This window comes from Rhinichthys klamathensis, unplaced genomic scaffold, assembly GCF_029890125.1.
Source record: "Rhinichthys klamathensis goyatoka isolate OS25496 unplaced genomic scaffold, OSU_Roscu_1.1 h1tg000172l_1, whole genome shotgun sequence".
Lineage (NCBI taxonomy): Eukaryota > Metazoa > Chordata > Actinopteri > Cypriniformes > Leuciscidae > Rhinichthys > Rhinichthys klamathensis.
In genome coordinates this window covers 974222-998733 of record NW_026606702.1, presented here as the reverse complement: position 1 = coordinate 998733, position 24512 = coordinate 974222, and the positions used below count along the sequence as shown (strand labels likewise).

Sequence of the window (24512 nt, the reverse complement as noted above, 5' to 3'; positions counted from 1 at the left end):
TTTAAGTAGCAAAAATAGCATGTTTAATTCTGTATACATTACAGCTATTTTAGTGCAAGAAACCTGGGCTAGTAAGTGGATCTTGAAAAACAGAATAAACATTTAACAGATAAGTACAGAAATTTGTTTTGTTTTTTATTTGGCAACTTTGTGTTCAAAAATAATGTAATTTACAACATTTTTCAAACAGCACCAACTTCTTCATTAGAACCTCGTGAGACATTGCTCATGGGAGTTTCACTTCCGGATGGTTTGAACGGGCGCCAAGAGCTGTAGGACTGAGCTGAGCCGATTAAACTGCCGTTTGGACTAACTGTAATGATATTAGAGTAAGGCAAAATACTTCCTCAATAAACATGAATTGTAAAACAAAAACAACTTGATGTTTCCAACTATGCAGCACACAACAGCATCGTGTCAGAGATTGGATGTGTGTGTTTAGAAGAGCCTCAGTCGAGCTTAGCCCTCAAGTGTTTGTTTTTAACATGATAGGGTTCAAAGTTAAGGGTTGGCGGTTCACTATCTTCAGGCCATTGAAGATCTAAGTGTATGTGTTAGAATAGTTTGAGTCCAGATTTGAGTTTGCTCAAATCACTGTGAGTCCAAAGCGGCCCATCTGATCCACTGGGACCTCTGGTCTGAAGGGAAACACTGTGGATAAAAATGCACTTTTATGAAAATCATATTACAACATAATAGCCATAATAGGGTTCCATTTCAAATAAATGCAGCCACAACATGTTCCAAACTTCTAGTTTAAGTTTCTACCTTTTAGTTGTCAGGGTTACAGCAGGTATTATGAAGGTAAATGTAAGATTTTTTTTAAGACCAAGTAATGAACATTTAAGGAATAAATTGAAGGGAAAACAATGTCAATATGTTCTCTTAAACCTAAATAGCAATCTCATTCCTAAATGACAATGATTCCCCTATTTGTCAAAAAAAACTTGACAAAATCACAACATAACATTCAGATCTGCATTTCAGAAATGCTGATTCATCCAATAATTATACAAATATTTATGATCGAGTCATTGAATCATTAATTCAAACCTATTTAAAAATAAATAATTCATTTAGATTAAACATTTTAAAAAGACTGCAGCAATTAACAAAAATCGTGATCTCTGTTTGGAAAAATAATAATAATTGTGATTCTCAATTTACCCAGAATCGTGCAGCTCTTCGTTTTAATTCATTGTACAAAAAAACAAAACAAAAATCAAGGTGCATTTATTAGAGATAAACAATGACACAATATGAAGTCTTGTATTCTTCAAAATTGATTAAAATGAAGTGAGTTTATGATTACGACGAGAACAAATATCTGCCAATGGGAGAAAAATCAACTGAAATCAAAGGGAAGTTTTCACAACTTGACAATTTTTCATGTTCTACGCATAAACACTTCATTTTTGTTCAGTTTTTTCATCTCAAGTAAATGTATCTTGATTTAAAGATGTTTAGATATTTGTATTGGAAAACAAGACAAAAATACTGAGGAAGATTTTCATTTTTGCATACAACCATACCAAACCAAACTTAATGCCTTGACTTTATGAATTTAAGACTTTCTGTTCTGATTTAAGACCTTTTTAGGCCTTCGTTTGTGTAAGGGTGAATTAAGACTTTAAGACCGGTAGAAACCCTGTTGCATTTAAGCCTAAATGCTTTCGAATGTACTGTCTGTGCATGGCATACACTTCCTCACCTCCTGTTGCCATGGTGCTGAGGGAGTCGATCTAGCTCCACCTGCTGGTCGAACACAGTAAACGTAGAATAAGACTCCGCCATCAAATAGGAGGGGTCTTCTGGTTGTCCTGGAACCTTTCCTAGCGGGTACTGTTTCCAGGGGACTTTATCTGATTGGACACAAAACCATCAGATTTTAACTCAAACCACATCATTCAAGAACATCTCAGGATTTATGTCTAATTTACCAACTACAGCTAGTTGAGGAGAAAAATAAGGTGCCCTCAGTGATTAGCCAGATGTTTTGAGCTGTCACTCACATTGAACCCCCGCTGACATAACTTGTGCTAGTTCATCCTAGTATTTGGAACTGTGGAAACAGAGGTCCCCCATGTGCAATGACTGTAGAAGTGTGCAGAATGGTCTGAATTTATAAATTAATGTATTATTCAAGAAACAGGTGTCGAAGCCTTACATTTATTTGTAATAAACTGTAGACAGCACAAACATCACATTTCATAAACAGAAGGCAATCCATAATCTAACGGCATTCTTATTTTAATACTATTTATTTATATAACATTATAGTTTTATTAATATTGACAGATTTATTTTTTTTAATTTTATTTTAAAGCTAGGGGAAGTGTTTTCATAAACCCTTTTTGTTACACTGGCTGAAACAGGAGGTGTCCCATCCAGGTACAGACCAGGCTCAACCCTGCTTAGCTTCATGGGCAACAAGTCTTGGGCTATATGGTTGCTGGCAATTAACGCAGCATATTTTTTTTCCCCGTCATCCTTTGGCAAGTGTTACATTATTTGACCATGCTCTTATTCAAGGAAATGCTTTTTAACCATTCAAGCGCGATAAGACACAAAAGAGAACGCAGTTCAGTACTGGCGCACGTCTATGAATCTCCTGTCTGCGTGAAAGCCGCACACAGAAAGCTGCTTCAGACAGCGCTTGAATGGACAAAAACTCTCAAAATTATGCCAAAATGCCCGTTTTGTCGAGTAACCTCGCAAGCACAGTCTTAAATGAGTTAAATGAAGTCTTAAATGAACATAAGGGTTGTGAGAAAATGTGAGATCGGCATGTGCGTCAGGTCTTAAAGTGACAGCAGCCTCATAAACCTGCTGCTGTCTGTCATTCAGGATAATAAAAAAAATAAAAAAATTCACTGCTCTACTAAACTTTTGTAGCTTTAATAAGGATTAATCGATATTTAATTTATAATTTATGCAGTGAAGTGATTTATTAACTTGATTCAATTTCTGCATATATCCTAACCTGTTAAGACATACCTGAAAATCTTAAAGCACTGTTTACAAGTTAACATGGATCAAAAACAATCAAAACAATAACTTTCGGTGCATTTTTACAGGGCAAGTAAAAATCTGAACTGGTCTGACTGGGCCAATAGAAAACATTTATCCCCTATTTATTGAAGGGCACAGCTAAATGTGGCATTTATTATAATGGGTTTATGTAAAGATTGTCTGAAGTTCACTTAAATTAAATGTTGTTATATTTTTTACATTTAAAGCTTTCAATTATACTGTAATGCTGAATGGCTATAATTAATGACTAAAATTAAGAAAAAATATCAATTTCATATTGGCATCGGTGATGCCTTCTTTCATTAAAAAAGCCATCAAACTCTTTTTAAATATAGGCTGTTTTTATGTTGTTTCTACATTAATTTGGATATTAAATGTGAAAATATTACAAAAATATAAAATATATTAAAACCTTTACTGTTAGATGCGATTAATTAGTTAATTCTTTTTAAATCGATTGACAGCACCATTCCAAATGCAATGATAGGATGTCCTACCTGCCTGTCAACATATGCATTTACTCACTTCTGCTCACACGTCATTAGCGCGTTCCATAAGGCTATGCAGAGTTGTAGACAGCGACTGCATCTGAAATCACATACTTCCCAACTATATAGTAGGCTAAAAACAGTATGTGACAAAAGAAGTATGCAAGAATTCACTGTAGGTTCAAAAGGTACCCGGATGACCTACTATTTCCAGCGAGATTCTGAAGTGTGCATACGATGGACACTTTACTATCCCTTGAGGCCAAGGAAGAAGATTTGTGAATGTCAGTGAAGCGACAAAACTAATGCAGGTAGGTCACATGATAACGACAGCATGGCTTTGTACTACACACACTCATACATAGAACGTACTTTTTTAGCAGTTGTGAAGTGTGTACTAAAGTACCTACAGAGAGTGTGCGGTTTCACACGCAGCCAAACAGTCACTGGGAGCCGCAAACAAACAGCAGCCACCTTTTACAGTTCCTCAAGAACCAAAACAACAAGCTTATGCTGCGTTCATGCCATATGTATATATATATATATATATAAAATTTCAGTTTTGGTATTAGTAGTTTTAGTACTTTAATGCAACTTATTTTATATCAGTTAGTTGCTAAGGTAGCAGTTAAAAAAAAAAGTTTTTAAATCTAATATTTATATATATGTATATTTTTATTTATTTTAATAAAAAAAATAGAAGATGATTTAATAGTTTTAAGTTTAAGTTTTAAGTACAATGGAAGGAAATGGGTATATGACGCAGGGCTTCAGACTGACAAAAAACCCCATAAAATAATAGTCTAGTCACTATTGGCAATGGGTGGGAAAATGTATATATGTATGCATTATGCAATATGTATGTTTCATGAACAAATGATTCTTTTAAGTCTGGTTCTTTTAATCGACTCATCACGGTTTATGAAATTTGACCTTGCTCGTGAGTTAGTGGATTGAATCAGGCTCGTACAATTGACCTAACCACTGAACTGCTATTAAAGGAATAGTTCACTTCAAAATGAAAATTCTATTATCATTTACTCACCCTCAAATTGTTTCAAACCTGTATGAATTTCTTTCTTCTGCTGAACACAAAGGAAGATATTTTGAAGAATGTTGGTTACCAGACAGTTGATGTACCCCACTGACTTTCATAGAAGGAAAAATGGAAGTCAATGGGGTACATCAACTATTTGGTTACAGACATTCTTCAAAATATCTTTTGTGTTCAACAGAAGAAAGAAATTCATACAGGTTTGAAACATAAAAAAAAAGGGTTTTAAAAACAATGCAATGCATCCCGCATCTAAACAGGAGGCCTGGTTGAATCACGCGGCACACTCTGGGGGACGAGCCACAAACCCGTGAGTACGGATTACAAACCCGTGAGTACGGAGTACGGGTGTGTAAATAATGATAGATTTTTCATTTTGAAGTGAACTATTCCTTTAAGAAATATTATTATTAAAAAATGAAATCTTTTACAAAAAAAGCTGGTAAGGGACTGTAAGTGTCACCTGTGCACACGCTCCATGCTGATCCTCGTAATGCAGAGTTTCTGTCCTGTACGGTTTCTGTGCTTAGCTTTTCCTGGAGCTCCTCTGTGGGCGGAGCCTGCAATGATCCAGGGGTGTGGTTAGATGAGTGTGTGTCTCTGTTCGGTGAGGCATTCCTCTTGAGTCTCTCCTGGAGGTTCTGTAGGGTGTACACAGGCTGAGCAGGGTCTGAGGGTCCAGGGGAAGAGTTTCCATGGTAACCCTGTGTATAAATGCTGCAGAGCTGAAGCAGGTTCTGCTGAGCGTCATGTGGGAGAGGCTTATCCATGTCACTGAAAATCCTTAAAAGGCAAGAAGAAAGATTTGATTAGTTACCTTCACCCACGCGGTGTGTGCGAATATGTGTGCGCATGTGCACTCACTGTCGCAGAAGGAACGGTGTAGCCGTGCACGGTGCGTTCACACATGCAGAAATCAGATTCCGCCATGGAAACTGTAATCTGTTCAGAAAGATCCTTTCCTTTGATATTTTTATTCGCTTGTGAGTCTTCAATTCACCTGCTGCAGACATACACAGAGAAGTTTACACTCTCGAACACTTTTAAAAAACAATGGGTCTCATTCACTAAGGGTGCACATGCACAAATCAGCATACAATTTCTCAAACAAAAATGATTCACCAATACACTCCTTTCGTTCTAAAATGTATGTAAAAATGCAACTGAAACCTCACATATGCAAAAATCTCATAGGGTGGACTAATAATCATGTTGAAATGAAACTTTATACACAGATATATAATGTTAAATATACTTTAAAATATAAAAGTCTGTGCATATAAATACAAAACAATCCATGCAATTATTAATAAATGAGACCCAATTAGTTCGATTTTCAAATGATAAAACAATAAACTGTTCATAATAAGGCAAAACGTTTTTGGACACTTATTTCAAGAGATCGGCTTTTCATAACAAGGAACGTTTTTTGTTAAACTGTTATGTTTCAATTAATATATCAAATGTTTGAGAATTTGGCTTAATTTAGCACTTTTTTTATTTTAGCACTTAGCACAACTAAAATTTTGCACACTTTTTATTATTTGTTGACAAAAATTAGATGCTATTTTATTCAGAGTAAAACTGACTAAAATGAATGAATATTACATGACAAAAGAGTTTTAAAATGAACACTGCATTCTTAGTTTTAATGTGGCCTTCCTACTCTTAGTGTGGCTTAAGTGTCCAAAAACTTTTTAAGGGGCCCTGTATATACAACCGCAGGCACCGAGAGGACATCTCAGATTCATACCTTTGCTGTTGCAGAGTAAAATTTCGGAGATCCAGGAGGCAATGTAGTAAGTTCTGTGACTGGACGGCTCGTTCGAGAGCTCAGCACAAAGTTTGTCAAGGATTTGATTTATAAAGATGGATGAATTCAGGACCTTCAATAACGGCAACCAGAAGTGCAAAAACACTCGAGGAAGACAAGGGGCGAACACGTCGCCAGAGTCCTCTACAGAGAGAGATAGAGAGACTAATTTAATTTGTGTCAGCAAATTACTGCTTTATAAACAAGATGTAGTGCATTTGTACCAGAGGGGTCAATATCCAAAGACTCCAGTTGTTCTGCAGTGGGAATAAGGAATCCATCCTGCATTAAAACATCAGCGAAGATGTTTCTGCAACACAGACAGAACAGCTAGCAATGAGACACATACTCTTTACCATACCAGAAATAAGGACTTGCTAAATTGAACACATGCACAGACCTGTCCTCTGTGGCAAAGTGCTTGATCTGCGTCAGGATCCAGCTGAGATCAGCGCTGGCATCCGGCCACATGTCACGCTGCCTTCCCTGCTTTGTCAGGTCTCCGTATGTCTGCCAAACACACCAAAACAATAGGCAGGCACAGCTCACATTATTAACATCTCAACTCGAAACTACTACATTAGTAAAAGAAACAATCTTACCAAACATCACCAATTATAACCTTTTAAAGGTTTTATTTTTTTATTCAAATGTAGCTCATGTCGATCCCACAGACCCACAATGTAATTATACATATACCAAAAACATTCTAATTTTGCCTACTGTTTTGAGAATTCAATTTCCAACACTCGACTCTGTCAGAAACAAAAGCTCATACTGCCCTCTGCTGGTGTAAATTGGGATATTATACACAATGTAACATTTATGCCAGACTTACCTGAAACTGTTCCTGTTCATAAGAGTTGAGCAGTTCTCTGATTTTTTCTGAAAGGTAGAGAATAAGCAGAGAACTAATATTTAACCGTTTGCTACTTTTGATTACAATAAAATATACAATATTATATTATATACAATTAAGGTTTGAAATTAACACCCGCCAAATGCGTATAAAAATCAGCTGTGGCGGGTAACGCAGTCAAATCACTAGCCAATTTGGCATGTAGGGTTTACTCACATTGCTGGGAAAGTTCGTGTTGCCAAATCTGCGCAGATTTAGTGCAAATACTCAACTCGTGAGTCATCATGATATGTTAAATACAGCGTATTGCGCAGAATCTGCGCTTATCTGGCTTACTTGAACACACGTCACTACGCAACAAATAACGGCACGCTTGACTTGTTCATTTGCATTGAAGCAATAGCGGAAATTAAAAAGCGTTTGGTTAACAGAAAAGACTTTTTTTCCAACATCCTACATTTTTTTTCATGGTCTTTGTACTGTATTGCTCTGTCCACCTAAAACACATTTTTGGTGATGAGGATGAAAGGGGAAGCTGGAAATGGCTGGATGACAGGATTTTGTTTAAATAAGAAATGAATTTATGAAATCCAAAACTTATATACATATATATTTAAATAATGTGTATATATAAGCTGTGACGTAGTTAATCCGGTTCATATCTTTTTCTCTCTTTTTTGGCTAGTAGAAGTTCTGAATGGCCGGTAACTTAAAAATTTTGTAGCGCTGAGTGATTTTTGTAGCATACGGAGTCACCTGTGGGGGGGAAAAAAACAATCCGAGGCGACGGTTTTGCAATCCGTCCCCTCAGTTTATAAACTGTACTCACAAATTCTTAAACTGTTCCCTCGGTTTAACAATTCGTGCCCACGGATTAATAAACCGTACCCACGAGTTCCTAATCCGTGCTCTCAGATTTGTAAACAGTGCCCTCAGCTTTCGCAATCCGTACTCACGGGTTTGTAATCCGTACTCACGGGTTTGTGGCTCGTCCCCCAGAGTGTGCCGCGTGATTCAAGCAGGCCTCCTGTTTAGATGCGGGATGCATTGCATTGTTTTTAAAACCCTTTTTTTTAAATGGATAATTTCTTGCATTTTCTAAAGAAAACTGCATTTATAAATGAGTTTAGCCTATAGGCTACTTTTATCTTTAAAGTCCATTTTTTAGAGGAAAAAGCTCAGTATAATAAGCGAAAAAAATAAATAAAATAATAATAACACACAGTTCAAAAACTGTAAAAGATTTGGTTATAAGTTATAAATGATTTTATGTTAGGCTAAACATATTACTGTCTTCGGTGAACTCATTCATAGTAATAAACACAAATAATAATTAGCTATCAAATCCATTTAGGCTACATAGGCCTATTTAGAAGACGCTTTTATCCACACAAAAAAAAAGAAAAAAAAAAGAACAAAGCAATTCGTCGAATGTCAGTCTTAGACAATAATAATGGGCTAAGATTATAACAAACAAACACAGGTTTTTAACGCATATCCAAGTGTTTGTGTGGAGCGCGCACTGCACGTCACTGAGCCGCGGCCACAAACATAAAGTGTTTTTTACGTGTTTTTAAAGTGTATAAAGTGTTTTTAAAGTGTAACAACACAATAAAGTGACAAAGTTAAATAGATTAAAAAAGAAAATATATTTTAGCCAAAAGATTAGTAACTCATCAAATAATAGCAAGCAATTGTGGAAAGTTATAAATGAAATAATGTGTAAAAAACCAAAGTGTTCTAATATGTATTTGGAAACAGTAGAAGAAATAATCACTAAACCTTTGGATATAGCAAATCATTTGAATAACTTTTTTATAAAGAAAACTGCAAATTTAACATCTAGTATGTTATCATACCCTAAAGATTCACCTTGTAGTAATGTGAAGAACATTATGAGGAATAAAACTTGTTCATTGACATTTGGTACAGTTAGAGAGGAAGTTGTTGAAAGGATGTTGCTCTCTCTCCCGGAGGAAAAAACTGCAGGTATAGATCACTTGGATGGAAAAGTTTTTAAAACTGTTGCTAATATCTTAAGCAAGCCTATCAGTCACATTTTTAATAGATCTGTGATAAGTGGGGTGTTTCCGGAAATCTGGAAGCAATCTAAAATTATACCGTTAGTGAAAGATGATAGATTAGGTCTCACTGAATCAAATTGTAGACCAATTAACATTCTACCTATATTGAGCAAAATATTTGAAAAGTTGCTTTTTAATCAAATGATGCAGTACTTTGTATCAAATGATTTGCTCTCTAATTCACAGCATGCTTATAAGCCAGGACACTCCACTAACACTGCATTGGTACAAATGGTAGACCAGTGGCTAGCTTTTATGGATGACAAAAAGCTTGTGGGTGCTGTGCTGCTGGATTTCACAGCAGCTTTTGATGTTATTGACCATGACATTTTACTGTCTAAGCTTAAGTGCTATGGTTTTTCACATCAGTCTGTGTCCTTGATACGCAGCTATCTCTCTGGTAGAAGTCAGCGGGTATTTTTCAATGGGAGCTTTTCTGATTGTAAGCAGTTGTTATGTGGTGTTCCTCAGGGCAGTTGTTTGGGTCCATTGTTATTTTCAGTGTTTGTGAATGATATGTCACATGCTGTTTCAAGAGCAGATGTTGTACTTTATGCAGACGATGCTACAATGTTTTATGCAGCATCTACAATAAATGACATAAGTTGCACCTTGCAGAATGAACTTAATGCCATTACAAATTGGGTGAAACTTAATAAATTAGCTCTTAATATATCTAAAACCAAATGTATAGTCTTTGGTACTAAAAATATGCTTGGCAAGCCTTGCTACTTAAATCTAATTGTTGACAAATCTGTGGTAGAGCAGGTGAGTCAGACTAAACTATTGGGTGTGAAGCTGGATAGTCAGCTCTCCTGGGCTGATCAGATTGATCACATTGTGTCTAAAATGGCTAAAGGCATTGCTTTTGCCAGGAGATGTTCAGTATATTGTCCACCAGTAGTTATGAAAACAGTTGTCCAGTCTTTAGTTCTGTCACATCTGGGGTATTGCCCAGTAATTTGGTCCAGTGCTGCACAGGGACATCTGAAAAAATTACAAATCGTTCAGAATAGAGCCGCAAGAGTAGCACTTGGTTGCTCTTTTCGCTCTAGTGTGGATAAAATGCACACCTGTTTGGGCTGGCTAAAGGTGGAGGACAAACTTAATATAAGTCTTCTCTGTTATATGCACAATGCTCTATTTAAAAACAATCCAAAATTTTTTGTAGATAAATTGTTTTTTAGTGGGTATTGTCACAGACATGTTACGCGTCAGGTGAGCTCAGGTGTGTTAGTGGTTCCATCTGCAAGGTCCAATTGTATGGCAAGAACAGTATTAGTTAGATCGTCATCTGCTTGGAATAAATTGGATTTAAAAACAAGGCATATATCCAACATATGTAATTTTAAGAAGACTTTAAAACAGATTACAATTAATAGTATTACATCAGTTAATTTGTGACTGTTTATGGGTACTGATATTGTCAAATGTTGTATGAGTATGAATGTGTGTATGTGGATAAATGTATACATGTGTTAATGTTATATGAATGTTATATTTATGCATGTTATATTTGTGCATTTTAATTGTACATATATGTTTCAGTACTTTTATGGGCCCCAGGAAGACTAGCAACCACATTGTGGAAGCTAATGGGGATCCAAATAAATAAACAAATAAATAAACACTTGCATGTTCCTATCAACAGTGGAACAACTTAAAATAATCTAGCATTTCTGGTCATACAGAAAAAATACATTATACATAATACATTATTTGCAACTACTTTTATTTGTGTAAACTCACAATAACATGAAAACGTTGTGTAGCCTATTTGTAAAATAAAATAAAACAATCAGGCGCGCTTTCATGATCTCCGGAGTGCGTCTCATAAATGAACTGAAACAAAAGCCTATATAAAGCTTGAAATGTCCACTTTTAAACGAACAAATTCGAATCGAAAGCAAACACCGTCTGATTACAGCCTACAATCCGAAAGTTGCATTTCTCTAAAGGTGCATCCTTTACAGCGGAGATGGAGATATGTTTAGCCCGTGACTAGAAAACTGTTCATTTAAACAATAAAAATCCATCGTTATTTTTCAGAAAAATTTATTATGATTAGCCTATAAATCACCTATAAATCATCTCTCTTTATGGTTCCAGAGATGTTCTTCTCATTTAGCACTGCGGGCAAAATATAGTTTTTAGAAAGTAAAATCTATTTTTTTTTTCATATTAATTTGCGAAAATTTTAAATGTTTAATAAAGGCAAAAAGTCAATGGTATTTATTTTTTGTGCACAAACACTTGGATATGCGTCAAAATCTTGTGTTTATTTATGATAATCTCAGCCCTGTATTATTGTCTAACCTGTATTATGACTGACATTTGACGAATTGCTTTGTTTCTTTTTTTTGATAAAAGCGTTTTATATCTAAATATGTAGCCTAAATGTAATAATAATAGCCTAATTATTATTATTAGGCCCATTATTTGCGTTTATAACTTTAAATGAGTTCACTTAAGACAGGAATATGTTAATCGTAAAACAATTTATGAATATTTTATTTTTATAGGCCTATAACTTTGTGTTTGTGTTATATATATATTAGTGCTGTCAAACGATTAAAATATTTAATCGCATTAATGTCATAGTTAACTCGCGATTAATCGCATTTAATCACACATTTTTATCTATTCTAAATGTCTCTTGATTTCTTTTTGTCCCATTATTTTTTTCTCATTTTAATGCTCTTATCAACATGGAAAAGTGGATCGGCTTGCTTTGTGCAAATGTTTTTTATTGAAAACAATATTGGCATATACTGTTCAATTTCACACTAAAACATTATCACTTGGAGCAAATAATCTCTCACACAATATAACACTGTCCATCAATAAAAGGGTGAAATAAATACTGACGAGGTCCTGATATTGACGAGGGGGCGGAGAATTCGCATCAGCTGTGTGTGTGTGTGTGTGTGTGTGTGTGTGTGTGTGTGCTGGCCATCATCAAGTGGTATTCAGACTGGACGTGCTGCGATGATGATAGCTCAGTTCACAACGACAAAACACACAGATCACTTTGGTCTTGTCAATGGAACCATTTGGCAACTTTTTAAAAGTAAACTTTCCATTCAGAATCTTATTGGCATCCATTTCGGCGTCTCACGCTCGTCATCCACTCAAAACTGGACGTTTTGAACGTTCCTATAACATTCAGAAATAACGTTTTTATAACTTAATGGGAACGTTATGAAAACATTCTTATAACCTAAAATTGTTAGCTGGGGAAGAGGAGAGATTCGCGATTGCACTGAACACGTTTTAAGTGCAGGCATATTCTCTGAGTGAGCCCAGAGAAAATTCTTACAAGAGCAGCGTGTATCTGAGAGCGCGCGCGACTCGAGCAGAGAGATTCGTGCTCGGCACATTATATTCCGCGCGCGAGCAGAGAGATTCGCGCTCGCGCATCCGGCTCGCAAGCCCAAACAAGTGTGTGCGGCGTGCCTGTTGTTTTGTTTCCGGTTTAGCTAGATCCGCTTGCGCTTTCAAAACGTCCTCGCGCGGCGCAAGCCATTGAAATGAATGGGTTTCATAGCGCAGCGGCCCGCATGCCGTCCTGTTGCAAAAGCATGTGAAAAAAAAACTACAAAGTTTGCTAGGCCAAAAAGACCGTTAATCGCGCGATAAAAAAATTAACGCCGTTAAAATGGGTTTGCGTTAACGCCGTTAATAACGCGTTTAACTGACAGCCCTAATATATATATATATATATATATATATATATATATATATGTATATATATTGTATGTGAAGTCCTTTTAAAAACAATGCATCCCGCATCTAAACAGGAGGCCTGCTTGAATCACGCGGCACACTCTGGGGGACGAGCCACAAACCCGTGAGTACGGATTACAAACCCGTGAGTACGGATTGCGAAAGCGTGGGCACGGTTTATGAATTTGTGGGTACAGATTGCAAAAACTGAGGGCACGGTTTACAAATCTGAGAGCACGGATTAGGAACTCGTGGGTACGGTTTATTAATCCGTGGGCACGAATTGTTAAACCGAGGGAACAGTTTAAGAATTCGTGAGAACAGTTTATAAACTGAGGGGACGGATTGCAAAACCGTCACCTCGGATTGTTTTTTTCCCCACCACAGGTGACTTCCCGGGCTCCGTAGTAGCAAATTGGCCGGTGAGTGAAAAAGTTAATTTCAAACCCTGTATACAATACATTTCAAAAGCCTGAGGTTTAATGTTTTTGAAAGAAGTCTCTTAGGCTCCCCAAGGCTACATTTAATTTAACAAGTAATACATTACAAACAGTTAAATTGTGAAAAACGATTACAATTTAAAATAACTGTTTTCTGTTTATGATAAAATATAATTTACTGAATTTTCGGCAGACATTACTCCAGTCTTCATGATCCAACAGATATTATAATCTGCTGATTTGGTGCCGTTTCATTATTCATTAAATTTTTTAACCATGAGGCATTTTTTCAGGATTCTTTGATGAATAGCATGTTCAAAAGAACAGCATTTATTTGAATTAGAAATCTTTTGTAACATTATAAATGTCTTTACTGTCAATTTTGATCAATTTAATGCATCCTTGCTGAACAAAAGCATTTTACAACTTTGCTGATTCTGAACAGAGCTATAACACTTTGCATTTTAAAGGAATAGTTCACTTCAAAATGAAAAATCTGTCATCATTTACTCACCCTCAAGTTGTTTCAAACCTGTATGAATTTCTTTCTTCTGCTGAAGAAGACAGAACAGTTGATGTAACTTCATCGACTTCCAAAGTAGGAAATAAAATACTATGGAAGTCAATGGGGGTACATCAACGGTTTGGTTACTGACATTCTTCAAAATATTTTCTTTTGTGTTCAGCAGAAGAGAGAAATTCATACAGGTTTGAAACAACTTGAGGGTGAGTAAATGATGACAGATTTTTCATTTTGAAGTGAACTATTCCTTTAACTGATTAGAAATACCCTTTATACACTACAAAGGTATTTAGTATTTTTTATACATTTTGTGTTACATTTTATTAAAATTGTCATGTTTTTTTCAGCCTTGTTCCAGTATCTGAGCTGTAAGAATAGCATGAAAAATCTGATCAGTCTTTCATTTTCCCTCGCTGTAGTTCCGCATCTTTGCCCAACCAAGGGATTTTTGAGTGTAAAAGGCTACTCACTGTGCGCCTCAATCTCTTTCTGTCTGCTGAGTTGATCTCTCTCCTGTCTTTTAACAATCTCCTCCTCATCCTCCTCTTCTGATGAAGAGTTCCAGTCCTCTGCCAGCTGACTGCCCATCTGGCGGGACCAGTACTCCTGATGCAACCAGTCCAGCACAAATCCACAACCTGAAAAACACAAACAAACATAAACACTACAATGACATATGCAGCAAACAGAGAAGTGAAAGCGTGTAAGGGAAATACCGTCTCTCACCTTTTCGGCACCACTTTAGTGATGGAAGTCTGCGGTGTGTCAGATCATGCCTGAGGTTTACCACCCACTCTGGAATATTTATCTGCCAGAGAGACAAACTGTAGTCAGACTGCAATTATAGCAGATTATGAGACGTTCATCCGATTTGATGCGTGACTTACATTTCTGGCTAACCTACGCAAGGGTCTGGCGACACTTTTCTGTTGCCGTTCTGTGATGAGATTAACAAACCTGAAACACATCATACTCTTTTAGTCATTTTCACTTAAGTAAAGTCAAATGCACTGATTTCTATGCTTTAAGTGCACTTGGATGATAAAACATACCGAACCAGCGCCATGCCATAGAGCAGGACAAGATCACTGGCCTCCAGCTGACCCGTGCTGTCCAGCACCTGACATCGGACCAGGTCCGCGGTGCTCTCCACGGCCACCGGAGTGCTTTGCCCGAACCTGTGGCAACAGACAGAAAGTCAGAGACAACACTCCACACTGTCCTAATCAACTCGTTTAAAATGGAAAGCTTGAAAAACAGTTTCAGAAAAATATAAAAAATAAATAGTTTACCCAAAAATAAAAATTCTGTCATTAAAGGTGGGGTAAGCGATATTTGAAAAACACTGTTTGAAAGTTGGTCAGACCAACACAACCAGACACAACAACAAACGTGTAGCCGATCAGCATTAGTCAATCATTGACTGATTAGTAAAATTATGATCTTTTTGATGAAATCTGAGAGCTTCCTCTCCCTCCAATGACAGAACTGACACTTTGACACTTCAAAAAGTTCATAAAGAGATTGTAAAACTAATCCATTTGAATTGAGCGGTTTAGTCCAAATTTTCTGAAGAGACACAATCACTTATATGATTTAGAGATTTAATTTAGTCTTTTAATCATATATAAACATTGATCAGCAAACATGAACAGAAGCTCAACTGAACCTGCTTGATGCGCGAGAATGATTGATTGTTTATATTAGAATAAAAGCCTAAATTAAATCCGTTCAACATTATATACACAAATTTTCGCCTGACTTAGACTCTGAGACATTGGCTAACTATCTCAAGGATAAACTCCATCGTGATGTTATTTGCCAAAAGATGGATACCACTTAGAATCGGTACAGTTCCTTTAAAGTAACTGTCGAGTGTGATAAGGTGGAAGATGTATATGAGCCACAGATCTGGCCACATGGAGTATTTGTACGCCGATTTTTTGAGGCGCGCAAACCCAGGGCAAATGCAGGACCAGTGGATGTAGTAACACCTAGTAGTGTAAGAAGTGTGTCGGCATCTGAGGTGCATGCGTCTGTTGTAATGAAGTTATAAACATGATTTATGAATCTTAAGAGTTGTGTCATATAACTTGCGAGGGTTGCGCTTAGTGTCGGAATGTTGGTGATAAAGCGCAACGGATTGTTATTGACAAACTCTTGGAAAATGCGGACATTCTATGTATACAAGAGACCTTTTTATCAAAACAAGATCTAGACAAACTTAACTCTGATCATGAGGATTTCCATGGAGTGGGTGAATCCACGACAGATTTAAGTATGAGAATATTGCGTGGCAGAATACCTGGGGGTGTGGCCATATTATGGCATAAGAAGTACGATCCACTGATCAGTGTGATTAGATTAGAGGTAGTCTGGTGTATAGCAATCAAAGTGAAGCATAATAAGAAGGTCTTTGTAATTTTGAATCTGTATACTCCATATGAATGTAGCCAAAATGAAGATGAATATATGAATAGGCTTGCTTTTATAAGTGCTTTTATTAAGGAAAGTGAATGTACAAGTATATTTATATTAGGGGATATAAATGCTGATATATCTGATAATGATTCTTTGTTTGGCCAACAGCTAATCAGGTTTTGTCAGGATAGCATGTTGGCTTTTTCTAGCCAAATATTATTGCCAGTAGATAGCTATACATATATCAGTGAGGCATGGAATACAACATCTTGGCTGGATCACTGTATATGTACAGCAGATGCACACGATTCCCTAGATAAACTTGAGATATTGTATAATCTGGCTACAACAGACCACATACCAATTTCAATTATGTTAAATGTTGAAAGTTTGCCTGAGATGACTAATTCGGAAAATTTTGAACAAAGTGGAAAATTAGATTGGGCAAGATTCACAGCAAATGATCTTTGGGGATATAAACTATTGACAGAGAAGAGCTTGAGCAATATAGAAGTGCCAACTGAGACAATTGTGTGTGATAAGGCCATCCTTAAAAATATTCTTGTTTGCCGTAACCCGACCGACCCTGTCAATTTAGGACTGACCCAATTTTAATTTTTTTTTCCCTTTTAGTCCGACCGACTTGCCGGTGTTGTGCCGAATTTCGACTCCCTGCCAAATTATTACCCCCCTCGTTGAAATCAGTACCTGATTGCCTAATCCTAACCCCACCCCTAATCCTAACCCCTCCCCCACAACTAATCCTAAACCTACCATACTAGGGGGGTAATAATTTGGCGGGGGTCAGAATTCGGCACCACACCGGTTGTAAACTTGCATTAAGACCGACCGATTTTTTTTTTACTCTTCAAACAACTAATACAAATGCAATAAAATATCAATTATATTATAGTAAGTATTGTGAATATAAATTGCATTGGCTACATTCTTTCTTTTAAATAAAAACCCGTGGCGTCATCTATGATGATTATGTTTACACCATTGGTTTACGCATGTCACACTACGGCCTGTGCGTTCGCTTCGTTTCATTCACTGTCAATGGTTCGCGCTCGGTGATGGCTGCGGCGCGGCTGCTTGTGAAATACGTCTGTATGAGCCTACATTAGGCGCTCATTATTCGAAATTCTTAATGGTCAAATAGGGATATGTTAACGGCCTTTTCTCGGAGCGCGTCCAGCTCGTCACGATATGGCCGCCGCGAACGCGCATCACACAGCAACGGCAGGCTCTGACAAACACACATAAGTATGGGAAGCCAAACACACCGAAAGTGGGACGAAACGGCGCGGTGTTACAGAGTTCGCGCAGCGCGGACATGTAATCTGTGCTGCTCAATGGACCGAGACGAGCGCGACAGACTCGACAGCGCAGGGAGGAAGTGTTTGCTTGCGCGACCTAATCTCACCAGCGCCGCGCTGACCAATAAAACAGCACATCCCATACCGAAATGTACTAAATTACACTAAAGAAAATCGACCATTCCATAATATGTCAGGACTACTTAATATAGTTTCTACAATGCGCCTAGCCATTTGACCTCACTGATTTCCGTTAATAATAGCAGATGTTTATGGGTCCAATTTAAACGAATAGTGCCAAATGCGCTGTTTTATTGGTCGGCGCGGCGCTGGTGAGATTAGTCATTTTAATTTATTTGTTTCCCTCTGAAAATCCACTCTTTTCCCCCAAATGAATGCAGCTGGAATTAATGCAATAAACATGTTTTTTGACAAAGATTTCAAATTGTTTGTTGTCTATAACCTGTATCAGAATGAGATTCGCAATGGTGCGCCCAAAGGCATGGGTTGAAGACACAGTCAGTGGCGTCACGATATGCAAATTTGTTTAAATTCATACCGACGTAATCACCATGACCAAAATTGTCCTTTTTTTTTCATTGAATGTTGAAAAAAAAATATATAGACCTACCTACCGACCCTTTTTTTTTTTTTTTGCTGTTACTGCAAACCAAAATATTTTTAAGGATGGCCTAATGTTGATTGTAAGAATCCTAATCATAAGCGTGATCTATGTGTGATGTATGATGAAATAGTGGATTGTTTACTTTAGATAATGCCAGTAGACCTTTTTGTCAAAAAAAGAGTTAAAAATGATAATCTTAGGGCTGGATGGAATGAATATGTTTCTGAACTGCATTTGCAGGCCAGAGAAGCATTTAAAAACTGGGTTTTAACCATAGACAGTAAAAGAAATGGACACAGCGACCCCGTTGATTTCAACGGAGAGAGTTGAAGCCCAACATGGGCACTCACTTCCTGATAGCCAAGCAATCTGCGCAGGCTCAAACTGAGCTTGACGACGTAGTTGTCACGTGAGCAACCGTTCTGACCTTCTAGTAGCTGTGCCGGGACAAATCTGAATTGAAATCTGAAACAAATCTGTTGTTGAAATATTTTGTCCCGTTGCTTTTATGAACTCTCTATCTATGGGCTTCTCCCTTGACTTTATGCCTCCATGTCCACCCGATTGCCTCATAGACAGTAAACGATTGCCGACGAGCTTCTACTTCTGTCTATACGGTAATTTCTCTACTGTGCGACAGAGCGTCCCGTGGTTAAGACGCAATCGTTAGCCTATTTTTACAAGAATGGCTTCTACGGGGCCATAACGTAAGATACAAAGTAATGGAGCCTTTTATACATTGTCGTGTTTCTTTAGAAATAAATAATGGACAAATGGAGTCTTTGGACGCCTCAGATGTAAAGTTATTCGCTGTCAAAGTGACGCCAAAATGAATGGGAGTCAATGGGATGCTAACAGCAGGTGATAGCCAGCTACAATGGCGGCCCCCAGAGGCAGCTTCAACTTCCGGCTGATGGATTACCCCCTTGGTTTTAACGGGTAAAGCTAGGTATGGCCCAGAATTTGAGCAAAAGAAACTGGCAAATGCTAAATTTAAATATGCTGTACGTTTTATAAAAAGAAACGAGCTGTCCATGAGAGCAAACTCAATGGCCAAGAACTTTCAGCAAAATCATGTCTATGAATTTTGGAAAGACGTTAAGACTATCAATAATAGTAAAATCCCACTGCCAACTAGTATTGATGGGGTTGCTGGGGCTGAGAATATTGTTAACTTGTGGAGAAAATACTATGGAGATATTTTTAATTGTGTTGAGAGGAAGGAATTTAAAGTTGGTCATGTGTCGAACGATGAAGGTATCATATTATTACACCTGATGAGGTCAGGTACGCAATTGAGAAATTGGCTGAGAATTAAGCTTGTGGTCCAGATCGAATAACAGCTGAACATTTGAAGCATGCTAGTTCAAGGATCACAGTGTTACTTGCCTTGTGTTTTACAGGTTTTTTAATCCATGGTGTGCTACCTGATTCCATGATAACAGTTTTACTAGTGCCAGTAATTAAAGATAAAACGGGTAAAATATCTGGGACAGAAAACTATAGGCCAATTGCATTGGCAAGTGTGATCTCAAAAGTATTTGAGCGAATCCTCATGGATAGGCTCAAAGAATATTTAATAACTACGGATAACTAATTTGGCTTCAAAAGTAAGCATGGCACTGATCTGTGCATATATTCATTAAAAGAAGTGGTTAGTAAGTATAATGGACATAATTCCACAGTTTTCGTCTGTTTTTTAGATGCATCGAAGGCGTTTGATCGAATCAATCATACTAAGTTATTTATAAAACTGCAAGAAAGAGGGGTTGCTCCATATCTGATAAGAATTTTACATTTATGGTATATATATCAAACCTTAAAAGTTCGGTGGGGGAAGAAAGTAGCGGAACCCTTTTATATGACGAATGGGGTTCGGCAAGGGGGTATATTGTCACCTCTTCTTTTTAACCTGTACATGGATGGTCTTTCTATGGAGTTAAATGATTGTAAGACTGGATGTTAGCCTGGATGCCAGCTCGAACCCCGCCCACAACATTTTTTGGTCGGGAAGTTCGGTCTGGACTCGATCCATTGAGGAGTAATTATGATCGGTTCAGAATTAGTCGGGCCAATCAAATTGCCAGGGCGGGCTTTATACGATGATGGACAGATGATCTGCAGTTACGTAATCATCACGTTATCAAAGAGCGCTTGGGTTGAACTGGTTTCCCTCAGAGATGACTGCAGCTGGAGAATTGAGATGTATAGATTCCGCTATTGCGTCTATTGTAAAAGAAATCGACAGCGCATTCATTTTAAAAGACGAACAGAGAACTGCAATCAAGGCATTTGTCGATCGGAAAGATGTGTTAGCCGTCCTTCCTGCGGGATTCGGCAAAAGTTTATTTTATCAGCTGGCTCCGATGGCCGCTAAGAAGATGGGACGCAATGAAAACCCTGTGGTCGTTGTGGTTTCTCCTTTGGTCGTACATTCGCACTCATGGAGGACCAAGTAAAAGAAGCAACACTCATTATTTTACTACTTCTTCCAGCGTGCGTGCAGTTGAGTTCTGTTGAAACTACGCTATGCAACTATGTAGCTGACTTACTGCGTTGCTCTGATTGGTTGTAGGTCTATCCAATTGAATTGAGTGCAGAGGTTTTTTTTTCCTGGTTCGGTTAAGACACACCTCATAATCAAAGCCCTATGGAGCAGTATCAGACTCACATTCTGACTAGAATATGAGTATGACGAAGTCATGCTAACTGGATGTGTAATAGGTGATAGTCTTATTAACCATCTGATGTATGCTGATGATTTAGTTATTATGTCTCCTTATAGTGCAGGATTACAACAGCTGCTTCGAGTATGTTCAAGTTATGGTGGGCAGCATGCTATTAAATTTAATTTAAAAGAGTGTGGTCATGATTGTTAAAACCAAAGAGAACCTCAAGTAAAATTTTCCTTCTTTCTATATAGATGACCAAGTTTTAAATGTGGTAACTAAAGTTAAATACTTGGGTCACATTATTAGAAATTATTTAAATGATGACGATGATGTGCAGCGCCAGTGCTATAAGTTGTATGGGCAAGCTAATATGTTGGCTCGTAAATTTTATATGTGTACAGATGATGTTAAAATAGCTCTATTTAGGGGATACTGTACTTCTCTTTATACAGCCCACTTGTGGTGTAAATATACTAAAGCTAAAATGAAAAAGCTCCAGGTGGCATATAATGATGCGCTAAGAATTTTGCTTAAGGTCCCAAGGTGGACAAGTGCAAGCCAAATCTTTGTATCTAACAGTGTACCCACTTTGCATGCTTTATTATGGAAGTATATGTACAACTTCACGTGTCGGTTGAGTGATTCAAAAAATAGTATCATAATGGTCTTAAATAATATTACATTAAGTGATACAAGGTATTTTTCCTGTTTTTGGAAGCAGTGGAATTAATGAAAGCTTGTACGTTTTTTTAAATGTGTCTGTTGTTTGTAAAATTATGTTTGTATGTATTTTCTTCTTTTTTTTATATGGACCCATGGGTCTAAAATAAATAATAATAATAATAATATTAATAAAAAATAATAATATAACAACACGATCTTGTCTCTTAAAGGGGTCATATAATGGTACATGGACTTTTTCAAGTTGATTGTACTGAAATGTGTGTTGGCAGTGCCTGTACACAAGTTACACAACCATCATATAATGATAAAAATCTATCCAGTGTTTTTGTTTTAAACTCCTCATATGTTTTCCCCTGCGTCAAATTGAGCCGTTCGTTTTTGTGACGTCAATAAAACGGACGCCCCTCCCACGATTGTTGATTGACAGCAGCGTTTCAACACATCGCCGCCCTGAGCGAGCTGTCATCATAGTCCGTCATTGTTGATACGCTGGAGCAGAATGGCGTATAAGGGATTGTGGTGTTCTGTTCTTGGGTGTAATAACGAACACAGTCATTTTGATGTTCCTAAATCCGAAACGCTTAAGACACAGTGGCTGAGTTTTGTTTTCGAAGGGAATATTCCCCACGATCAACGTCAATGCTTTCATGTTTGCGCGATTCGTGAATCTTTTCTCACCAGACTGCTTTATAAACGAGGATCAGTATAAAGCTGGTTTTGCTAAGAAGCTGCTCCTGAAAAAAGAATCGGTACCAACTATTCATGTCCCTGCTGCTGCACCTCCAGAAGAAGTGAGTGTAAAATTTTATATTTTATATTAATCTTTGCAAATCGCTTGCACGCTTCACGATGAATGCGGCTAAGGTTTACACTCAGGGTACATTACGGCATGTTTTCTATACGACGTTCTCAATATAATTCATAATCCCACATTTATAATGAACAACGCGTTATGGTTATTGTGTTATTACAAACTGAGTAACTTACATCAGTAACACATAGTTTGTACATCTCACTAAGTTACTCTACCCTGCCAGTAAACAAAGATAGATCAAAGTGACATTATGTTAACCAACCATTCAGAAACGTCCTGTTCGAGCCTTAATTGTCGAACTTCTTTGGGGCCGTCATCTTGTTCCCGGGTCCGACTCCGGTTCAAACTGATACGGTTACACAGATGTGTCCTCAGAGACTCCCGCTGCCATTCTCTCTCCAAAATATACCCTCAACTGTTGTCAAGGCAACACTCCACGTGCGTTGAGGGCGGAGTGAGCGAAGCTCATTATCATTTAAAGGCATATGCACTGAAACGGCATGCTGAAAACAGAGCTGTTTTTGACCAGGTAAAATTAGTGTTTACTTACAATACTAATGAGAAATTTTAATGAAAGTATATTACAAACTTTTCATTTAGACCCTAAAGAATCAAATTAACTTGTATGAAAATGGCATTATATGACCCCTTTAAGAAGATGTTGACTAAACCACATGGATAAGTGTTATGATCACTTTATGAACTTTTTGAAGCATCAAAGTGGTAGTTGCGTTTTTCATCAAAAAAGATCTTCATTTGTGTTCCGAAGATGAACGAAAGTTACAGGTTTGTGGGAGGGAGAGTAATTAACGACAGAATTTTCATTTTTGGGAGAATTTATTAAATTATCCCTTTAAGAACTAGTATGACAGCTAGTTGGTCAGTCTTACTTTTTTAATTCAAATTAGACCAATCTACCTATGTAACTGATTACAATTTATGACCCGGGGCCGGTTGCATAAACATAGCCATTATGTTAAGACAGTGTCTTAAGTTCTAGTGTGACCCAGTAGCAGTTAGTCAGGGGCAGTCAGTCTTACCGGTTTCAAATTAGGCTAAACTACGTTTTTATGTAACTTATTTTAAAAGAAGAAGCTATGAACAGTCTTTAAGAAAAAAAAATAGATGTCTAACTTGTTACACTAGTCTAAGCAGTTTAAAATCCATCAGAATTCGGATAAAGTCAATATGATCTATTTTAAGACCCTCACAATTTATTTTATTTTGACACTATTTCAAGAAGAATTTAACCGAATTTTAGCACATCCGCAGAGCAAGAAAATCATAATACTAAAGACAATACATCAGATGTCACGTGACCCGCGTGATCTCCAACACTGTACTCAAAACATCAGATCCGTCCTTGACCACCGTGACGTTACCTGCCCTTCCACGCGGAGATCCTGTGCAGCGCGTGTTTCTGCAGCGCGGGCTCTTTAGAGTACAAATACTCCATCACATGCTCGTACTCTGCTTTGTTCATCCAGGCCACGACGTGACGCGTCTTCCCCGCCGTCTTCTTCTTCATCGTCAGATCTGTATGCTTTCAAATGATGTAGTATATGGACCCACCGCGGATAAATAAGCATGTGCAGCTAGAGTCGGGAAAAAATGAAATACGATTCATGTAAATCTAATGTATCCTGAACAAACCACGGTCCTAAAGCCCCGCCAGCGGTGCGGCAGGTTGAATGTTCCCCTTGAACAAAATGTTGAACAATGGTTCCGTGCGTACCAACCAGAATTCTACAAAAACAGAGGGTTCAAAAGAGAGCTGGGAATTGTAATGTTAATTGCATTAAAAATGATTGCTATAGGTGTAGTTTATGGCAATGAAGAACAGTTTACTCAAACTCTTGGTCAATCCAAATTATTCAGTATTATTACAATGCTGATGATCACGATCAGCCATTTTCAGATAGATATAAGTTTCAGTCAAAGCAGTCACATTAAACTT

At 37.4% G+C, this 24512-nt stretch overlaps 1 protein-coding gene across 1 annotated transcript; it reads right to left on the bottom strand.

Moving 5' to 3' along the window:
- On the bottom strand, positions 1–24233 carry las1l (LAS1 like ribosome biogenesis factor). The gene is made up of 13 exons (XM_056260076.1): positions 23938–24233; positions 15073–15198; positions 14908–14977; positions 14747–14828; positions 14491–14658; positions 7227–7273; positions 6789–6898; positions 6613–6698; positions 6329–6532; positions 5440–5578; positions 5039–5358; positions 1712–1862; positions 1–651 (listed from the first exon to the last, which is right to left on the bottom strand). The coding sequence occupies exons 1-13, from the start codon at positions 24081–24083 to the stop codon at positions 555–557; spliced, it is 1746 nt and encodes a 581-aa protein (XP_056116051.1). The 5' UTR covers positions 24084–24233; the 3' UTR covers positions 1–554.
- Between the last annotated feature and the right edge of the window lie 279 nt (positions 24234–24512).

Coding starts and splice junctions, on each gene's coding strand:
- las1l (XM_056260076.1), bottom strand. CDS start 24,083: ATGAAGAAGAAGACGGCGGGGAAGACGCGTCACGTCGTGGCCTGGATG. Junction 15,199..23,937: donor ATCTCCGCGTGGAAGGGCAG/GTAACGTCACGG, acceptor CTGTTGCCACAG/GTTCGGGCAAAGCACTCCGG. Junction 14,829..14,907: donor TGCGTAGGTTAGCCAGAAAT/GTAAGTCACGCA, acceptor TCTCTCTGGCAG/ATAAATATTCCAGAGTGGGT.